This window comes from Caretta caretta, chromosome 9, assembly GCF_965140235.1.
Source record: "Caretta caretta isolate rCarCar2 chromosome 9, rCarCar1.hap1, whole genome shotgun sequence".
In the NCBI taxonomy this organism is placed as follows: domain Eukaryota; kingdom Metazoa; phylum Chordata; order Testudines; family Cheloniidae; genus Caretta; species Caretta caretta.
In genome coordinates, this window is record NC_134214.1 from 64,611,393 (window position 1) to 64,633,531 (window position 22,139).

Sequence of the window (22,139 nt, forward strand, 5' to 3'; positions counted from 1 at the left end):
CTGCCTAGTGCCAGGATGTCTGACAACCGTTTCTATTTTTTGTGTGTTTGTTTTTTTATGGTACTAGAACTGATCGCACCAAAACTGCAACTTCAACAAACTGTGGCTGCAACTTTTGAACCAAAAAAAAGCACAACTTTCTTATAGCCTTAAGAATGTTGCAAAAATTGTCCAGAACTTGATACTGTCAGCATTTAGTCCCAATGAGCCTTTCAAGTTAACACATTGAAGTGCACAGGGGACTGGGTAGTTGGTCTCAAATATTGACAATAATACATAAATACGAGAAAGAGTGACAGGACAGTAGAGCTCCCATCTTTCCTTCAGCCATTGCTAGGCCATGCACAGCATTCTGTGGGGGTGTATGGGCATCCATCTGCATTACAAAGGTTAGCAACTTTTTTTTTTTAAATAAAAAACAAGTTGCTGTGGAAAGCACAACAAATCACCAAGAAACCCTAAATTTGTGGGATCTGCTACATTCCACTGGGCCTGGCATTGAATCATAGTCTCTGACAAATTCCACCATGGTGATAAGGTAGGGAGATGTAATTTTCCTGAAACAGCCATGCCCTAGATAAGTTCCATCAGCCAGTTGGGGTAAAGCTTTCACTAACCCCAGCCTACCTGATTTCTGGCCTGGAGCCTAGCTTGGGTGATGGCAGGGGGCTTCACCCTGCACTAATGGGAATGACACTCTTTACTTCCAGATATGGTTCGAGGGCTGTGCTGTGTCAAAAAGTGGTCAGAGCAACTGCTGTAAAGCCTGATCATCTCGTGAACCAGCCAAGCAAAAAACTAATGCCCTGTTATACCAAACGCTCTCACAATATGGACCATCTCTTGATGGAGAGACTGCTGGAGGACTCACCTCTGTCACTTCATAAGGCTCTTGCCCTCTCAGTCACTATCACCCAGGCCTCCTCCCTGCCCCTCCCGCCTGCCATGGCCCATCATCCCAGCCCTCTCACTCTCTATCATTCAGGCCTCCTACCCTACTGTCCTCCCGTCTGCCATAGCTAGTGTCCCTGTCATCTGTCGTCCAGGCCTCCTACCCCACTGCCCTCCTGCCTGCCATGACCAGTGTCCCAGGCCTTTCACCCTCTATTGCCTGGGCCTTCTACCCCTACTTGTCTCCCACTTGGCTCATCAGCCCATAAGAACATAAAGATAGCATACTGAGTCAGACCAATGGTCTATCTAATGTAGTAGCCTGCCTTCTGACAATGGCCAATGCCAGGTGCACCAGAGGGAATGAACAGAGCAATTATCAAGTGATCCATCCACTGTCATCCTGTCACAACTTCTGGCAGTCAGAGGCCTACGGACACCCAGAGCATGGGGTTGTGTCCCTGACCATCTTGGCTAATAGCTATTGATGGACCTATCCTCCATGAACTTATTTAATTCATTTTTTAACCCAGTTATACTTTTGGCATTCACAGCATCCCTTGGCAACAAGTGCCACAGGTTGACTGTATGTTGGGTGAAGAAATACTTCCTTATGTTTGGTTTAAACCTACAGCCTGTTAATTTTATTAGCTGATCCCTGGTTCATGTGTTAGATGAAGGGGTAAATAACCACTTCCTTGTTCACTTTCTCCACGCCAGTCATTTTATAGATCGCTCTCATAACCCCCCTTAACTGTCTCTTTTCCAAGCTCAACAGTCCCATTTACTTTAATCTCTCCTCATTTGGAAGCTGTTCCATACCCTAACCATTTTTGTTGCCCGTCTTTGGGCTTTTTTCAATTCTAAGATATCTTTTTTGAGATGGGGTGACCAGCTCTGCCACCAGATAAAGGTGTGGTTGTACCATCATCCAGTTATATAGCAACATTATGACATTTTTGGTCTTATTATCTATCCCTTTCCTAATGGTTCCTAACGCTCTGTTTGCTTTTTTGACTGGCACTGCACATTGAGATGATATTTTCAGAGAACTAGCCAGGATGGCGCCAAGATCCCTGAGTGGTGACAGGCTACAGCTAACCCAGACTCCACCAGTGTCTGTGCAGCCAGGGTTAGGCTCTCCAATGTGTATTACTGAGCATTTCTCAGCCTCTCGCCCTCTATCACTCAAGCCTCTAGTCTTTTCCGGGCCCCCGAATGCGGGTCGATGCGAGCAGGCTATCACACGCCCTGGACTGGCCGAGGAGGGCAGCGTGGCCGACTGGCCGCACGCTCGCCCACCTACCCCATACAGGGGAATTGGTTAGCCAGCGCGTAACCCGGCGGCCTGGAACTATGGGGAGAAGCTCCTCCCACTGCCACCTCACTGCCCAATAGCAGGTGAGGCAAGCTTTACCACAACCAATCCCCATCCACCCCCGCACTCGATCCACAGGGAGCTGACACGCCGCAAGCCGCAAAGCTACGCAGCCGCCGGTGCTGGCTGGCCTCTAACCCCGCCCCTTCCCCTTCAGCTGACACGCGCTGCTTGAAGACAGCGCGCGGCCCCGCCGCCACTGCGTTATCAACTGGCAGCATTGCTTTGGCTGTGGTTTAGCGTCAGAAAGGTAGGGGGCGGGAGGCCGCGTGCAGACCAGCACCCGCCAGGCCCTGGCGCGTGCTCTAGCCCCACCTACTTTTTTCTGGTTATTTTGCCCGCTGGAAGGTCGTTTTAACTACGCCCCTTCGCGCCTGCCGACCAATAAGAGCCGGGGGGGGGGGGGCTGGTGGTCGCTGGGGAAGTTATAAAGGGAGGTGCGGCTGGCGGGAAGAGGAAGATGGCGAAGTAGACACACGTTGGTCTCTTGTGCTGTCCCCGTCAGCACCCCCGTGGGGAGCGGTGACTGGAGCCCGGATCCCAACCCGGCCCCGGTGTGAGGCGGAGGGAGGAGGCCGCCGCCGCCGCCGCGATGCCCAACATCAAGATCTTCAGTGGCAGCTCGCACCAAGATCTGTCCCAGAAAATCGCCGACCGCCTGGGCCTGGAGCTCGGCAAGGTGGTGACCAAGAAGTTCAGCAACCAGGAGACATGGTGAGAGGGGGCCGGGGAAGACTACGACTCCCGGCATGCCACGCTGCGCACCGCTTCTGAGGGCTGCGCGGGCGGTCGCTGCGCGGGGTCCGTTGGGAGTTGTAGTGCGTTGCGGGGACTCGCGGCCTCGGCAAATGGAGTCCGGCCTGGCGCGGGGCGGGGCGCTCTATCCCCAAGACCTGCTCCTACTGCTGGGAGTAGGGCTGGGCGAGGGCCCAGCGACCTTCGGAAGTTGCTGGGTGGGAGTCCTAGTGCCTTGTGGGAGGAGGGGACGTCCTTGTGACGTGGGGGGGGGGGGGGGTCTGTAGCCTTGGGACGTTTGCTCTGCTGGCTGAGAGTAGGAGACGCCGCCGTGGCCATCTGCATGGTCTGCTTCAAAACAAAGTGTCTGGCTTTCTTGGGGAGTGTTGTAACTCACTCTGCCCGAGTCTGCAGACAGCTCTGCAGTGCCTCGGCTCCTGCAGTGCAAAGCTCAGGTCAACGGTCTGCTGCTCGGGGAAGCCCCGAGCAAGCACTGGGGACTAAAGCAGGGGTTCTCAAACTGGGGGCTGTAATCCCTCACGGGGTCACGCGGTTATTACGTGAGGGGGGTCACAAGCTGTCAGCCTCCACCCCAAACCCTCCAGCAGTTATAATGGTGTTAAATCTATTTTAACATGTTTTTAATTTTGGGGGGGGGCTTGCTATGTGAAAGGGGTCCCCAGTACAAAAGTTTGAGAACCACTGGACTAAGCAGTTCCCAGGGGGAAGTGAACGCAGAGTGGACATGCTGACAAGTTGCTCTTTCAAAGGACTTTGGTGTGTGGATGCTCTTGAGTCTTAACTAAGGAAGCCACAGAAGAATAGGCTAAATTTGTGGAAGATAAAGTTTGACAACAGTGGAGCACCTTGTATAATTTGAGAGCTCTTGGATGGAGGTGCAGGTGTTAAACAATGGACCCACACTATTCACAGCTGTTCTTGCCCCTCCTGTGGCTTCCACTGAAAAGCCAGAGTGGTTGGTGCCATATTATACTAGAGGAGCATATTTTATAATAGACTACATACACTTACACTTAGCTTTACAGCAAGGGGTGTGTTAGCTATATAGAGAGAGTGTATTTAGATTTTCAGAAAGCCTTTGACCGGGTCCCTCACCAAAGGCTCTTAAGCAAAGTAAGCTGTCATGGGATAAGAGGGAAGGTCCTTTCTTGGATTGGTAGCTGGTTAAAAGATAGGAACAAAAGGGTAGGAATAAATGGTCAGTGCTCAGAATGGAGAGAGGTAACTAATGGTGATTAGTGTATGGAACAGCTAACACGGCTGTTACTCTGAAACCTGTCATTATACAAGAACTAGGGGTCACCAAACGAAATTAATAGGCAGCAGGTTTAAAACAAAAGGAAGTATTTTTTCACACAATGCACAGACAACCTGTAGAACTCCTTGTCAGAGGATGTTGTGAAGGCCAAGACTATAACAAGGTACAAAAAAGAACTCGATAAGTTCATGGAGGATAGGACCATCAATGGCTATTAGCCAGGATGGGCAGGGATGGTGTTCCTAGCCTCTGTTTGCCAGAAGCTGGGAATGGGCGACGGGATGGATCACTTGATGATTACCTGTTCTGTTCGTTCCCTCTGGAGCACCTCGCATTGGCCACTGTTGGAAGACAGGATGCTGGCCTAGATGGACCTTTGGTCTGACCCTGTATGGCCATTCTTATGTGATTCTCCTGCTTGTGTACACGTACTTGAGCTAGCGTGACTACGAATAGCAGTGTGTGTAGCTGCGGAAGCATGGGTTGTGGCAGCAATGGTTTGTCTTAGCTATGCCATGTACAAACCCACCTGAAACCTGGTACCCACTTGGCCTGGCTAAACTGTGGAAGAGCTCTGTGTAGCTTGAAAGCTAGTCACACCAGCAGAAATTGGTTCAATAAAAGATATTACCTTACCCACCTTATCTCTCCCATAGGGCATCTTGATACTGTATCTGGAGGTTGTTTTGCCATGCACTAATCTGAATAGTAGATATTCAGTAGTTTTTATTTTTTAATGGTGTCCTGCCTCATAACTATTGCTCTGTCAAGCTTCTAGAAAAACTGTAAGCAGCACCGTAGGAGCCCCAAGACACTAGCTAAGTAGCATTAAATAAATATTGCTTTTACTTCTAAGTACAGTAAAGATCCTTCTTATCAAAGACTAGATTATTGACATTCAAAACTTGAAACTTGGACTAGAAAATGATTTTCCAAATGAAAGGACCATTAGGGTGTGGCTGGTACATCCAGTCACACTGAAGAGCATCTTTTGAAAGCTTTCAGAGTAACAGCCCTGTTAGTCTGTATTTGCAAAAAGAAAAGGAGTACTTGTGGCACCTTAGAGACTAACCAATTTATTTGAGCAAGTGAGCTGTAGCTCACAAAAGCTTATGCTCAGATAAATTGGTTAGTCTCTAAGGTGCCACAAGTACTCCTTTTCTTTTTGAAAGCTTGATACAATTACCACTGAAAGAGTCAATGTTGATATTTAAAGCCTTATTATGATCACTTAGCAGCCCGTGAAGGTAAGGTGAGGCTTTCATCTCTCTTGTGCTATTGCTTTAGTCTCTCTGCAGACCTTGAGAGTTCAGGAAGCAAACTGTGAACTGCTTCCCTGATTGCAGACAAGATAGTGAACTTTTGTTTGCTATGTTGTTCTAGGATATTAGAAAGACAAGGAGGGTGAGGTAATAGCTGTTTTTGGACCAACTTATGTTGTTGAAAGAGACGAGCTGTCAAGCTTAAACAGAGCTCTTCTTCGGGTTACTATAAACTCAAAAGCTTGTCTCTTTCACCAACAGAAGTTGGTCTGATAAGATATTACCTCACCCACCTGGTCTCTCTAAAGAACTTTTGAGTTTAGTTTCTGTGTAGATCGATACTTAAAATAGTCTGTGAATTCCTAAGCACTATAAATCTAACTTTTTCCAAATCTATAAAATCTACTATTGCCCTTCATGCTGTATTCTTTATCATTCTTAATCTCTTTTGAAAACAGCACATGTAAGTTCAGGGAGCCATGGATCTAACATGCAGTTATAAATGTGCATTGCTTCTGAACAATATAAAATGGGCATGTGTCTTCACAGAACATGGATCATGTATATTCACAGAACACAAAATAACTATGTGCTCACCTACTACATACTCGAACCAGAGTAAAGGGTTACCTGCGAGGATCCTGTTGTAAGGGCTTCAGCAGTAGAAGACTTGTAAATATTTTCCAGACTGTATATGAGAATAGAGTACACAGACACATTGGGAAAAACAGTACATATGTTTTTATTGCATGAATACGGGCTGTAAGTAAGAACCCAACAGGTAGGAGGCTTAGATAAAACTTGGCAAAGGAGGGGGTTTGTTTACTGAACTACAGCTCATATCATTACACTGACTTCACAAGCGCTCTTATCCTTCCAGCTTGCTGGTCAAGTTCTTAATGTTAGCAAATAATGCTGACTGCTTACGAATAGCAGATGCTGTTTCCTCCCCATCAGTCACTAGGGTGTTTACCTGGAGAGGTGACATTGGCTGCCTAATCTGTTCTTCTTGGGCTTTAACAAAAGAGAAGCTGATCCTGATTTTATAGCTCACAGCAACAAATATAAGAGGAGACAAGAAGTTGAGAAATGTGTGAGGGAAGAAAATGGGCGGGTTAATTCCTTTTATGAAAATCTGGGTATACAACAAGACTGCATGTAAAATGAAACTGACCTCAGCATGAGTCGCATAATCTCTTGCAACCACTTGCTTGTTAGTAACAACCAATGTCATTGGCTATAGTCCAAAGTGAAGCTGCCTCCAGAATGTTGATGTATGTAGTACAGATGAGGGGGAAACTGCCCCATTTCTTCCTCCATGGATTGTGGGCTTTCTAGCTAGTTCCAGTGTTGCTGGATTGTCCTCTCAGTTGAAACATTTTGGAGCAATCTGTTGCTACATAAGGCCTTACACAGCACTTCTTCAGACTTCAGGTTTGATATAGAATCCACTGCCTCATCCCCCCCTCTGTTCCAGGGGCAGGCCTCTCTGTACATGTTTCTAAAGCTGTCTGGCCATTTGCTGCTGGCACTAGGACCTCTGGCGTATATTCAGAATCCCTTCAGCAGGGATTACTGTGAATTATATCCATGAAGAAATTAACCCTGAATGCTGTCTAAGAACAGGATGTTGAAGGGTTCTCTGTTCATGCCAGTAAATTGCTCTTAAATGTTAGACTTATAATGTTGTTTTCCTGCCCTGTGGGCTCTTCTAAAAATTTGGCTCGGGGCTTGTTTTGCTGATGTGCCATCACTTTTTCCTTTTTTTAAAAGAAGCCTTGTATGAGTGAAATTGTGTTCAATGGTTCTCCTGTTTGACTTGGAGGAACTTAAGCACTCTTCGGGGGGTGTGAGTACATTATATAGAGATCTAAAATAGAGGCTGGATGGTTTTTGCTCTACTGGCTGAAGTGGCATATTTAATCAAAATGAGCAATGTAAAATACAGTAGATTCTGCCTATTAGCAGACCTTTGATGGACAACGGCAATGTTTTGCTGGCAAGCTGTTGCTAATAAGCAGAAGGCAGGTTTGCAGCCAGGAAGGGAGTGCTGGGATGGCTTTCTCTGGTTGCAGCCCTGCAAACCTGCCTGTGGGGAGGGGAAATTCAGCCTGGATACTGGGGCTTTCTACGGGGAGCTGGAGGCCCATGGGGCTGCACTGTACCTCTCCCTGGACTCTCCAGGAGTTGGGGCTCAGGACCTCCCAGCACTTCCTTCCCTGGGTGCTGCCCTTTGGTATGTCACAGCCTGGAGAGCTCTTGGAGAGGTACCATGCAGCTCCCCTCCCTACTACTGCCCTGCTTGCAGCCTCCCTTCCCAGCCCTAAGCCACTTACCTCCTGTGCAGGTTTGTGGGGATGCAGCCCCAGAAAGAAGTGCAGGTTTGTGGGGCTCTGCAGCTAGGGAAGGTACGTCCCAGCACTTTCCTCCCTGGCGGCAGCCTTGCAAACCTGCCATCAGGTGGAGCTTTGTGGCATGCTGTTGCCGGTATCTGATTATTATCAGATTATAATATTATCCCGTTAATATTAAGGGATGGGATTTGCTCCCAGCAAAATGTTGCTATTAACTGGAAGTTATTAACACTATATCTGGGTTGCTATAAACAAAATGTACTGTACCGCAAATAAGCAACTGCCTTCCTGTTGGGTCTTGTTGATAGGGTACTAAGTTGCATGGAAATTGCTGATGCAGGCTGCTTGCTGTTACCAAATTGTATTTGGTTTGTGCTTTTAATTTCACTTGTTTTTTATCTCCACCTGCACCTAGTGTGGAAATAGGTGAGAGCGTGCGTGGGGAGGATGTCTACATTGTGCAGAGTGGCTGTGGTGAAATCAATGACAACCTGATGGAGCTTCTCATCATGATAAATGCCTGCAAGATCGCATCAGCTAGCCGCGTCACTGCAGTCATCCCATGCTTTCCTTATGCTCGCCAGGACAAAAAGGACAAGGTAGTGCAAACAGGAGTTCCATAAAGGAATATGCCCATCTAGTTTCTAGCCATCTGACTGTGCTTCAGAGGAAGGTGTGCAACTCTTCGGTTCGCCTATTTGTGCAGACCTGCAGTGTGTAAGAGAAGGGCAGGGGGAAATTATTTTAACATAGCTTATCACTTTTTGATCTTGACATTTGCCAACCTTTATCCTAATCAGTGGAATTGCATATGCTGTCTTGATTTGTATAAATGTCTGTTCCTTTTGGAAACTTACCAAACTATTTTCCTCCCTGGATGAAGTGTGGGTGTTTGTGAGAATTTGGCAGTTTTAAGTAAAAATTGAAGTATATTTTCAGACTTTCAGGGAGGGAGGCTGAAATGTATTATTTCTTTTAAACCCACAAGTGAGTTTGTTGTCATCCAAATAACGTGGCTTTTTCTTGTACTAGAGTCGAGCCCCAATTTCTGCCAAGTTGGTCGCAAACATGCTGTCTGTGGCAGGTGCAGATCACATCATCACCATGGACCTACATGCTTCTCAGATTCAGGTATGAACTGAAACTTGGGAAGATGACACTTTTCAGATGTAGACAAGCAGATGATACTTCTGCCTCACAGATCTTACCTGTGGAATGGTGTAGGCCAGTAGGACAATGGCAGGCAGTGTTTATGTTGCAGGACACATGATCACTTCTAAATAAGATTGCTGCTGTTCTTGATTAACCAAGCAAATTAAGGCCCTACGCTCAACTTGAAGGTATTTCTATGTCTGGTTGGTTATAATGTAATAACTTTTGAATGCCACATCTGATAAATGCAAACATTTCAGGGAATGTTTTAGGCACTGATGGGGCAGAATTCTGTTGATTTATGTGAAAATTGGAAAACCGGAGGGGGCAAATGGGGAACACACAGAGCCCCTGGCATCTGAGTTAGCAGAGCCAGCAGCTTCAACCAGGTCTGTTGTCTGATCAAAGAACTGCTTGATGGTGCCATTACATGTTCTGTCCTAACAATACCTACTTAAAGCTCTGCCCAGTAGAGTTTAAAATGTTGATACCCTTAAAGGCAGCTTTCCCAGACAGAAAAGAGAGTTAGTGGTGGGGGAAGGTGGAGATGGAGGTGCACATAACCCCTGACATGGGGTGATTGGAAAAGCACATGGACCACCTGGTACAGGTGGGGTGGGGGGCAATGGCATGGGGAGGAGTACAGGAGAAAGAGAGTCCTTGGTAGCGGCAGAGCAGGAATAGGTGGTGCACAGAGCTTCTGGCATGCAGGGAGTCCCTGAAATACAATGGGATGGAAAGGTGGCACACCAGAAACTCGTGAGGAGAATACAGAGATGCAAGGCGCGTCCTCCCCCCAGTATGTGCAGTGAGCTTAGTCTCCAGAAGCTGTGACGTGTGACCCACTAGTTTAATATATTCCGCCTTGCAGCTATTGCCTTTGAAGACCTGGGCAGGTGGCTCATATTTCCCTGTTTCAGCTTGCTTTATGCAGGTATTGAGTCTTAACATGAGCCCAAAAAGGGGGTGAGCAGGTAGGGTTTGTGTTTCTTACATGTAGGAGATGCCTATTTTTCCGAGTATTCATCTATGTAGTCATCACCCACTGATAGGCCAGGATTGACTATCTTTTGGAATTTGGGCAACCTGCTAAGTTTCCCTGGAAGCTTCTGCTGAGATAGCATGAAGTTGGCTGCATCCTGAGCATGAGGCCAGCCCTCAATTTAAAAAACAAACTAACAAAAAACAGTGCAAAAATCCTTGCACTGCTTCCTTGTTTGCTCAGTTGTAAGTAACGATGTTAAAGCCCATATTATAACCAAACAACTAGCTGCTATGCTAATAGATGCTGTTAATGTCCACATCAAGTCCTTGCCAGCATGGGATTGGTTTCATGTTGATCAGCAGAAGTGCATAACAGAATTTAAGAGGAAAAGGGTGTCATGTTTTCTGTGAGCATTAACCCCCTAGACTCTCTAACTCTCCATAGAGGAGGACAATGGTCTCTTGCATTAGTATTCTGTGTAAGTGGAAAGGAGAGTTTGAATAATAGTGCTATGAAAAGGCCGTGGCTGGAAGCCTGATTATTTTCAGGGCTTCTATTGCTCTCTGCCAGGTCCATCTTTGGAATTTGACTGTCAGTTATGCAGAGTATATCTACTCCTGTTTGTCTTACCACAGGGTTTTTTTGATATCCCTGTGGATAACTTGTATGCAGAGCCTGCTGTACTGAAGTGGATCAAGGAGAACATTGCAGAGTGGAAGAACTGTACTATTGTTTCACCAGATGCTGGTGGAGCAAAGAGGTGAGATATTAGAAGCACCAGAACTGAGACTAGTTGACAGTAGTATATCTTCACATCCATTTGAATTAGTAATCTGTGTTTTTTGGTAACAGTGTAAAACTTCTGAGATCTGGAAGTGTTTGCTACTCAGACCTGCTTCCCGAAAACCACAGTCAACATTCCCCTTTTGGCGGTTGGCTTGAAGTAGCCTGATATGTTCTCCTAGAGAATTTACAGAAGGCTAATCTTGAAATAGGTTCCTGAATTAGACACTTGTCTAAGACATAAGTGCTTAGACACTTCATAGTCCATACTTGTTCCTCAAATTGTAAAGTTGTTGCATATTCCATGTAAAAGTGGAATTTCCCATGAATGATTGTTTAGAAAGGAGGGATTGGAAAAGTAAGTGCAGCTTTGTTTTCAGGCAGGAACTTCAAAACATCTGCTACATTATAATGTAGTAGCAGATTGAGATACTGTGCTCGTTAGTGCAACTCTTTGAAAATGTGATCTCTTTGCTTTGTAATGTTTTCCACAGCAACTACAAATGATAGAACAAGGATATGTCCTTAAACTAATTCTGGAATATTTCCCTAAATCATACCCAAACCTCAGTGCTTACTGCCAACATCCCATTTCACAAACACTTTGTTAGAGAGTAATTACAAACCCAGCAGTGCATGGCTGCAGTGCAGCCAGATGTTTTGAACATCCACTTCATCTTACCATTAGCTATCATTAGAATTCACAAAATATACTAACCTCTTACATGTAAAACTACTGATGTGGCTTGTTAGTGCCAGCATCTGGAATGCCAAACCAACTAGCTGTAATCTTTGCACAAGATTTCCAGATAAATCACATTGCATTCTGAAGTCTTGTGGCCAAGGTTTTCCTCTTCCCTGATCATTCTTCAATGTCTTTGAAGTAGGCAAGAAAGTATCCCCATTTGGCAGATGGGGTGGCATGCGCCCACAGGCTAAAGGTAAAGTGGCTTGCCAGAGGTTGCACGGAGTCTGACAATCTGGAGGTTATGAGCTATCAGCACCATACCCCAACTGAATAGACAAAGGTAATTTCTCTTGGACGCCTTATATAAACATGAAAATTTGCACAAATCTAGCTAACAGATTTAGTTAAACCCATGAGAACCACTGTGTGGGCACAGACTCAGTTTAAACTAGGCTTACTTTGATTTTATCTAAGTCAGTGTTTCTCAACCTTTTTGTGCTGGCAGCCCCCTTTGGACTTAAAAAATGCAACACTCCCCCTACCTTAAATACCATTAAATAAATTATAAATAATACTTGGTGCTGGGCATTATGGGCTGGCAAGCAGGGCAATTCCTAAGTTACATGCTTCAGCAAGTATGCCCATGCATGTAATTTAGCTTCACGGTGCCCCATGCAATTGTTCTGCTTGCCACATCTTCATGCCAGCCCTGCACTTGCCACCTTCCCCCCTCCCCAAACACATGCTGTGATCGCCTGATTGACAAACACTGATCGAAGTCCATTAGGATTCTATTTAAGTGTAACTGACATACAAGCCTCTTAAACTAAGGCCATGTATATGCTTCCACTTTTGTCGGCAAAACTTAGGTTGCTCAGGGGTGTGAAAAGGACACCTCCAACGCCCAGCGACATACATTTTTCTGGCATAAGTGCTCACGTGCACAGCGTTATGTCAGTGGGAGATGCTCTCTCACCAACATAGCTACCAGCACTCCTTTAGGTGGTTTTATTATGTTGACCGGAGAGCTGTCTCCCATCAGCATAGAGCAGACATGCAAGCTATCTTAGATCAGTGCAGCTGTGCCACTGTAAGCTTGCTAGTGTAGACATGACCTAAGAGTCGGAGTTGCACAGATTTAACTAAATCAGTTTAAGATCATGCCTTTAGTTAAACTAATGCAACTCCACATGCAGGCAATGTCTGCCTAGTATATCGATGTGAGGGGTTGATCTTCAGCAGATACAGAAATGGTTGCAAACCAGACTCCAGTCTGAAGAAGACGGAAGCCCTAAACTTAAATTAGAAAATTAATTTAAACTGTTTAAAGCCCTGCTGTGTCCATGAGGGGTGTGACACACCAGTTTGATCTGACTAATTGACACTAAAGGCCAATTGGCCATAACAGATTTCAGACACCTAATCTATGTACAAGATAAATATAATTCTGTTTAGTTACACACTAGCTGTGGCATCGGTCATTCTTCTAGAATGTAAATCAGTGGGTCTCAATCTTTTCCATACTATGATCCCATGCTACAAAGCTTTTGGTCTGCCTCCCATCTAGCCATAAAGGGAGAGTGGTCATAACTCCCCATATAATGAGCGGCCTCCAATTCTCTAGGAATTTTTCAAGTGCAGAAACATTTAGCACCAATCCTTATGTATCCCAGGCACATTTATCTGAGCAATAAGTCCCTGTTAGAACCTAGTCACAATGTTTCATGCTGCAGGATCAGTAGTAACCAGAGGATAGTTTGGGTAACTGAAGTTCTCAGCAGGGAACCTGGGCTTGGGGGACTACGGGGTCTGCAACTTGACCTTCTGGAGGAAAGGGGAGTGAAACTGATTAATTGGGCAGATGTAGAAGTCCTGGGCTCCAGGTGTCCCATAGCTCCTTCTGTAAACATTTGCTTGAGTTAGAAATTGGTTTACTTAAAGTGTAAAGCTTTTACATTGAGATGCCTAGATAGCATAGTGATAGGCACATTAGAAATGCCTTGATGGCTAGAACTAAATTACATAATTGAGTTACCTTGGGCCTAATCAGAGTTAATTTCATTAATCTGCCTTAAGTGCACTAGTGTTACATAACACTGAGTAATGGCTGGCGTCCAATGGCAGTGTCCAGAGAGAACTGCCTATATTTAACATAAAACTAACACTCAGACTGTCTTCACCGACAAGCGGTGTTTTTACAGTGGGATAGAGGTCAGCTATCCGGTTATAAAAACATAGTGGAAACAAGGCAGTTCAGTTTTACTGCCAGGTAAACCAAGCGAGGTCAGTCACAGGCATGGTCGGGGAGTAGTGTATAGTGCTGATCTTGGTTGGCTATCTCATGTTAAACACTATAACTGCCTTGTTTTCCCATAGGATTCTACAGCAAGATAAATATTGTGTTTTGTTGTAAATCCTTTTACAATGAAGAAAAAGCCTGAATTACATTTAGAAATGTACAACTGTCTTGGAAAGGCAATCAAACAATCAGCTGTAACTTTCTGACCTAAAGTTACCTGGTGTTCTCCTTTCATTCTTCTCTTCTGTCTTTCCAGTTGTCTTTTTTTTAAGCTCCTCCCCCAATAGACTGGAGCAATTACGAGTTTAGTGTGTGGAGGGATGTTGTAGCTGCTAGCATGCTTTCTCATTAATTAGACTTTGGCCTGCTTTTTATTTGTGGATTCATAACCTGGAGTGGTAGCTCTTGGTATTCGGAGAGAAATAGTGACATTTCAGGTCTGTGACTTCAAGAATATATGTCCTAGTAACTATGTGCTTCGTCCATGTACCTGTGCAGAACTCCAGGTAACCTTATGCCATGCAGAATTAACCACTTCACAAATGTGTGATATGCAAACAGTCGGAGGGGGAATTGCAGTGAGATGACATTGAAGTCCTTGTTAATAAGTACCAAGTATTGAGGAGAGATTGCATGTCTTCTCTGTTATACCATCCTCAGTTGGTCTTGGTTTTGTTTATTCTCTACAGGGCAGCAAATTAGCTACATTCTGGGTATCTCTATGCTATCTTTTTCCTTTTAATTTCCCACTTTTGCTACGACTAGTGAAATTATGCCTGTTAGCAACTGGAAATTTTTAGAAAAAAAAAACATGCTGGGACAGGGCCAGTATGGTCATCAAATAGGTTCACTTTCTTTCAGTTATTTAAAGTGATTTCCTCTTGGGTGCTGAAACTTTAGAGGCTTATCAGCAAAACACGCTATTTAAAGCTCTTGACAGACCCAAAAAAATGCATTCGTGAAGGCTCCATCACCTTAATATAGCTCCTGCAGCTGGGGGACAGCAGATCAGAGGCTTCAGGGTAATTGATCTTGAAAGTAGCCCCACCTTCACACAGCTTTGAAGGCAAGGGTATATTCAAAATAGGCAGAGAGCACATCTTCTCTGAATTCGTCAAGGATAGCAATATAATGGAAGCTGTGACCATTTGCTGTCCATTCAGTCTCAATTTATGTAGTCTTGGAGCAGTTTTTCCCTTCTCCTGCCAAAGTTTCCTCCATGAGGAGTTTCAGAGGAACAGCCGTGTTAGTCTGTATTCGCAAAAAGAAAAGGAGTACTTGTGGCACCTTAGAGACTAACCAATTTATTTGAGCATGAGCTTTCGTGAGCTACAGCTCACTTCAGTGAGCTGTAGCTCACGAAAGCTCATGCTCAAATAAATTGGTTAGTCTCTAAGGTGCCACAAGTACTCCTTTTCTTTTTCCATGAGGAGTGTAAGCACAATCTGGAAACCTCACGCGCTCTCTCCACAGAGTGACATCCATTGCAGATCGGCTGAATGTGGACTTTGCCCTCATTCACAAGGAGCGAAAGAAGGCTAATGAGGTGGATCGGATGGTGCTGGTGGGTGACGTGAAGGACAGAGTGGCCATTCTGGTAGATGACATGGCAGACACATGTGGCACCATCTGCCATGCAGCAGACAAGTGAGTGAGGAGGTTGGGTGTAAACTGCGCATGATATAAACTTGTTCTAGCCTAAATTGCTACATTGCAAATAACTAACTTGTAATGGAGTTATGTCTAACGATGATGTGTTCGGGGTCTTGGACTGTGAGTCAAATAAGTGTTAGTAAACAGTGAGTACAACTCTCTCCTCAGTAGCCCATTTTTCAGGGCTACATACAGATTTGTACTGGTTTAAAAATGCACCTTTAATGGCACAAATGTGTGTAAAAAAAGGCTTTTGTCTTCTGTCATTTCACTAGTTCTGCAGTCACTCTAGACCCTGAATTTCTGATGTAAAAGACCTGGCAAAAATCTTAAACCTTCCAAATTAATTTTATAGGTTGTAAAGGAAGCAGATCTGTACAAGAGCCTCATGTTTTGCACAGATAGCTTTGTGTTTGCCACTGGCAGTCTAAATACTGCATGTAGAAGTACTTCTTACCAAGGCTGGAGATCTGGTCTTAAAGCCCAAGGCTGAAGACCAAGTTCTTCAGATACACAGGTTGCTTACATAAGAGCACCCTGGGATATACTAGATTCGTAAAACTGCTTCAACCTATGTGGGTCACCTAATGCCACGGCTTGGCATCTCCCTTGATCTGAGACTGCACCTTCCAACCAAGCCATTAACATAATGGGAAACATCAAGTGTAGGTCCTTCCCATATATTGTGGGGACCCACCCCCACTCTTCTTCCACCCCTCACCTTGCAAAACTTGCCTTTTGACCCTGTCATATTTGTTCCCTTCTAGGCTTGTATCAGCTGGAGCCACCAAAGTTTATGCCATCCTAACTCATGGGATCTTTTCCGGGCCAGCCATTTCCCGGATCAACAATGCCTGTTTCGAGGCAGTTGTAGTCACAAACACAATACCGCAGGAGGACAAGATGAAGCACTGCTCCAAAATCCAGGTGAAGAGCTACTTCACTTTTGAGCTTGAGGGGGTTGGGGAGTGGATGGTAGCTTAGGTTTTCCGCTTGCTTTCCTTTTTGGGAAGGGGTATTGGGGTTGGTGCATATCTTCAGTCCTCTTAAAAGTGACCTGCAAAGTCAAAGGGCCAAACTCATTTTTTCCCTTCTCTAGAGCATGAAAAAGCCTGAAAAGTCATTTTAAAAGCTTTTCTGCATTCTGTTTTAGAAACAGGTCTTGCCTAACCTGTTTCTCCTGAAAACAGAGAAGTTACTAGGTTTGTGGCATGCGATACAAAGCAAGTGAAACCGGATTGAGGGGAATCTAATTTTTTGGTAGGCCATCAACCAGTTGGAAGAGAGGATCTTAAAGATTCTAACACCCTGCTTTGGCCCTTCCTTTAAGCACAGAATCCCTGATCCACTCGTGTGCATCCTCCAAAGGAGACCCTGGCAAAACAGGGAGGTTGGGACTTTCTGTTCCTGATACTTGAAAAGGGAAAAAGTCTTGAAAAGCCTTTCAGATGGAGAAGGGCACACACCCATTTTTTTTCTCCTCTTGGGTCCCTTTTATTGTTTCTTAGCATTTACAGAATTTAATGTTCAAAGCATTTTACAAACATTAATTAAAACAGATGGAATAGAATGCTGGCAGATGTATTGTATTGTGTACCCTACAGCATGTCTTACTGTTGGCCACTAGGATTAGTCATGGTGACCCACAACAGGCCCATGAAGCAAAGCTGAAGTGCTTTGTGTATTACACAAATAGTAAAAGGTTCTGGAGAATGCAGGTGTTTACAATAGTTTGTCCATCTTTATCATTTCCATGTGATGATCTCAAAGCAATTTACAGACACCAACCAATTAATCCAATGCCCCTGTGTGATTGGTATTAACCCCTTTTCATTGACGAGGAATTGAGGCATTATTTGTTTGCCCCAAGCTTATATGACAAGTTGGTGGCAGAGGTCAGTACTTCTAACTCTTTGCCCTGCTGTGAACACTAGCAAACACCATTGCACTGTGATTATATTGACAAGAAAGTTTAAGGCATTTTCAAAAGCTCCTTAAAATTTTTAAAATCTATTTAGCTCCTGTCTCATTTGCAAATCCCTGTCAGTGGGACAGTCTGAACTTTCAGTTGCTTAACTCAACATCTTCTAGGTGTGCCTACGGTTGAACATTTACCAAAATAGCTGTCCAGAATAGTTATGCCAGGATAGTTGTTTCAGTATAAACCCCCATGTAGACACTTAATCTGGAATAAGAGCATCCACACGCAGTTATTCTGGAGTAACTATTTTGATAAATTTCCAAGTGTAAACTAGCCCTAAACTGTGAAATTCATTGCCACATGAAGTTGAGGTCAAGAACATAAAATTCAAGAGTATCCAGAGTTGTCATAATAAATTCTAACATATTTTTAAGCCTCATGCTTCAGGGTTTAAGTCCATCTCTTTAACCGTTGTACAGTAGGATGAGACCTAGTGAGAGGGCAGATTACCCCACATCTTCCTACGGCAGGGTTCTTAGAGCTTACTCTGAAGCATCTGGCACTGCCACTGTCAGATAGGATGCTAGTCTAAATGGACCTCAAGTCTGATTCTATCTAGCAATTCCTGTCCCACTCTTAGAAAAGGCAGAATGGAGCAGTTTGCACCAGGACTTTCCGAGTGATATGAAATGTGGTGTCCTGTCATGCCTGCTTGTTTAGCGATTTTGTTGTTTTCCCTGTATCTGACAGTCTGCTACAGATCTGCTTATGGTTATCTTGTAATGATGGGGCTTGTGCCTTGAAGATTCCTTATGGTTTCCCAGCCACTCTAAGTCCTTGCATAGTCTTCCACTAGGTGACTGATACTTTTTCCCCCCTACAGGTGATTGACATCTCAATGATCCTTGCAGAGGCCATCAGGAGGACTCATAATGGGGAATCTGTCTCCTACCTATTCAGCCATGTCCCTTTATAACAGATGCTGGCTGCTGCTTGTGTGGCTTTTTTTAAAACCAAAAGTTGTTCAGCTAATTATAAAGTTTATTAGAAGACTCTGCTTGTTCCAGTGCAGCTCCCCATAGCTCCTCCTCTGTACACATCAGGCTCACTGAGTCTGAACCCAGTTCTGGGAGGGGGTGGGGCGGGGGGCACACATCTGTAATGCTCAGGCTCCTGCCAGTAGCATCCCACTGTGGTCTCCTCAATAGTTTAAGCTTCCAGTAGTATTGAGTCAGCACTGCAGATCTCTGGAAAGCAGAACTGACATGGCCAATTACCACAACCTATTTTTGGAGGGGAAATTTTGTCTATGGGGAGGCTAGACTACTTTGCATGCACACCTGGATTTTTTTGTATGGGAAGTGGAACTCCCAAGGACATGCTGGCCTGGAACTACAGCAAGAGTTCAAGGGATTGCTGACCCACATCACTTATTCTGTACCTGACAGAAGCCCTTAATGAGATGGTATAAGGAAATCTTGTATGTTGACCAGGTTTCTGACCAGAAGTGAGGCGCTACGGGGTGGGACAGCAGTTTCCTCTTCCGGAAGGAGATCAAGGATCTGTGACCTGTAGCCTGGAGTGCAGCGTGTTAAAACCCTGAATTCAGATTGTTCTACTGAAGAAACTTGTTGCCCTCTAATTTTCCCCTCCTTTGCCAGTTCATAAGTGAGTCTAGCCTTCCTGACCCTTTACTGGCCTGGATGTTCCTTGGACATGTATCTGCGGAGTAGATTAACATGGGCTGATATGTTACTTCCTATTAGATGTTTTATTTCCATACATTTTAGCCCCTTTTCTCATGAAGTTTCTGATGTATTTTGTTCTGGTTGCAGCGTTTGCACCCCACCTTTACTCTTTGCCATGGCCGATACCGGAATCGGCCATCTCTGCAAAATCCTCTTCCCCCCACTCAAGGAATCTTGGGAATGTTAATGGAGGAAGAGGTAGGCTGCAGGACTTCGGAGGCCTTAGGAAGTGCTATGAATGGCTGAGTCAGCCAGCTGTTCTTCATATAAGGTGCTCAATGATAGTAGGTCAGGTGAGACTTGTTCCCTCTGCAGGTTTTATTGACATTTTCTCAGTGTCACACTTAACCCCAGGCAGTCTCTTTCCTAAAGTAGGAAGAGAAGAAACAATCAAGCCTAGAGCTGTCTCCAGTGCTCCTGCCTGTAGAATAGGCATCATCCAAAACTTGAATGCATGGTAGTTGCACCATCCCACAACAAGCGGTTAAACCGGTCTTTCCTGGACTCTTATGGGGTAGCAGACCAAGCTGGTTCTTGTATGCATTTTGCTTTTATAAACAGTCTTGTCTAACTTTGGAGATAGGGAAGGAAGTTATTTGGAGTCACTTGTATCTACAGCCAGTGTCAGGTGGGGGATTTAATGGATGGGGGATAAGTGTAGCTACCTGGAAAAAGCTGGCTGTCTAGATTTGGAGTGGTTCTTTTAGTAGTTAGGTATTGTGCCTTTTTTAAGTAAGACTTCCCCCTCTCCTTTAAGTAAGACTTCCCCCTCTCCTCCCTAGAATTTTTGTCTTGCAGCAACTTAAAACCCTACAGTGTAAGAAGTGGTTGTTTTGTTTTGTTTTTTTTGTATAAGAAGTTGGTGTTTGTCTGGAAAGTGTATGTTTGCTTCTTTGCTTTGCATCCTGCATTGAGCTCGACTGAGGGTCTACCCAGGACTTCTGCCTCCTACTTCGAAGCTCCTGCTGGTTCACTGCCAATACATTGTGATCAAAAGTCAAGAGCAAGGACATCAAAGCAGTGTGAGGATTTTCAGCAGCATTTGTGTTAAACTAAAACCTCAATGAAGGAATTAAACTTTTGTTTAAAAAAAAAATAAATTACATAGACTTTTTTTTTGTAATTTGTAAATGCTTTTAAAGCAAGTATGGTTCTACTGAGCCTCTGTATGTGCTGTTACTGAGAGCTTGAGCATCCATAGGTTGGTGGAGGACAGAAGAACTTTCAGTTCCTTTGTACTAGCAATATACCACTCGTGTGGAAGAAACTTTAGAGCCCAGGTACCTTTGCTAGAGGATGCATTAGTTTCATATCGGATACATCTGATCTTAGGCAATTCAGTAAACATGGTAGCTCAGCTAGTTGAGTTCTGGGTGCTAAATGCAGTTTCTGTTCTATTCATGCAGTATGATACCATCATGGTATCTTGAGTACTTGTTCTGTCTAAATACCGCTCAGCTATGTGATGACATTAATTGGATTAAAATAACAGTGAATTTGAAATGGTTCACTAGCCCCTTTTTAAGATGGTGTGCTTCACAGGTTTCTTTGGAAAGAGATGAGGGTACAGGTAAGTTGCATGACTGTCATAGTAGTGACATTAAGAACCTTTCTTTAGTGCACAAGGCACTGATTCATATGAAAAATGTTATGGGGGGAGTTGGGAGAATCCAAAAGCTACTTGAAATGTACTGCCTGCCCCCTCCATTGCTAACAGGCACACCAATTCTGCTTTGGACAGTCTCACTGTGCATAGTAGAACTTAGTGATTTAGCATCTCTGAAAAGCACCATTTGACAGGGAGATATTGATTAAAAATACGGCTGTCAAGCGATTAAAAATATTAATTGCAATTAATCAGTTTTAAACTGTTTCACTGTTAAGCAATAATAGAATACCATTTATTTAAATACTTTTGGATGTTTTCTATATTTTCAAATATAGACTGGAGGCTCTGGGCTTCAGCCCCTCTCTGGACATGGGGCTCCTGCCTCCCTCCCCGCCCAGGGGTATGCTATGTTAAAAAATTGATTTTGTTTTCAGTTAATCACAGGTGTTAACTAGGGCTGTCGATTAATCAGTTAAAACTATAGTGGGTGATATTGCTTGGATGGGTGTGTGCCTCCACTGGATAAAAGATTCCCATACATCAGAGACCTATAGTGAGAGCAATTAGATATAATTGACAAGATTCCCAATTGCTTCCTGGGGTTTCCCTGTTCAAATGCAAAAGATAATATATTCCTATTCTAGAAGGACATTCTTGTTGTCACACCTTTAAGGGAAACAGATGCTTCTGGGTGACTAAAATCAGATGATGCATTTAAGAGGTGTAGATGTCTCGATATAGATTTGCATGTCCATGATTCTTATAGTGAAATTAAATACCTCTTCTCCCAATCCCTCTTGCATTAGTTTGAGTGCAGTAGCGCTGCTCAATGCACATTGAGCTCTGTGCCTAAACTAAATCCCTTTTTCCTGCACTTGGTTCCTAATTGGCTCTGTAGTGGTCTGAGCCCTTAAATGAATGTGAAAGGTGCATATTTCAAATTTAGCAGACAGTTCTCTAAGTGAACTACATGCCACGTGCATACATGCTGTTCTTTACTGAACATCATCAGCCTTCCATGTCTTTACCATACGGTTCCTGGGAACATCTTGTTGCAGAATGATGCCTTTTGGAAGGTGATATTATACAGAAGGGGAGCCTGTAGTATAAGGGTATGCTTACACTACGAAATTAGGTCAAATTTATAGAAGTCGGTTTTGTAGAAAGTGTTTTTATACAGTTGATTGTGTGTGTCCCCACACAAATGCTCTAAGTGTATGTAGTCGGCGGAGTGTGTCCACAGTACCGAGGCAACCGTCAACTTCTAGAGCGTTGCACTGTGGGTGGATATCCCACAGTTCCTGCAGTCTCTGTCGCCCATTTGAATTCTGGGTAGAAATCCCAGTGCCTGATGGGGCTAAAACATTGTCGCGGGTGGTTCTGGGTACATATCGTCAGGCCC

At 44.4% G+C, this 22,139-nt stretch overlaps 1 protein-coding gene across 3 annotated transcripts; it reads left to right on the forward strand.

Annotated features, from left to right (window-relative positions):
• The first annotated feature begins 2,364 nt into the window (after positions 1-2,364).
• PRPS1 (phosphoribosyl pyrophosphate synthetase 1) lies at positions 2,365-20,228 on the forward strand. Of its 3 annotated transcripts, XM_048864151.2 has the most exons (8): positions 2,365-2,519; positions 2,775-2,983; positions 8,315-8,498; positions 8,932-9,030; positions 10,672-10,796; positions 15,280-15,453; positions 16,227-16,386; positions 18,264-20,228. In XM_048864151.2, exons 2-8 carry the CDS (start codon positions 2,862-2,864, stop codon positions 18,354-18,356), a joined length of 957 nt encoding a protein of 318 aa, XP_048720108.1. In that variant the 5' UTR covers positions 2,365-2,519; positions 2,775-2,861; the 3' UTR covers positions 18,357-20,228. The 3 variants fall into 3 exon arrangements, with proteins under 3 accessions (XP_048720108.1, XP_048720109.1, XP_048720107.1); XM_048864152.2 differs by lacking the exon at positions 2,365-2,519 and having other exon boundaries at positions 2,544-2,983; positions 18,874-20,228; XM_048864150.2 differs by lacking the exon at positions 2,365-2,519 and having other exon boundaries at positions 2,545-2,983.
• The last annotated feature ends 1,911 nt before the right edge of the window (positions 20,229-22,139 follow it).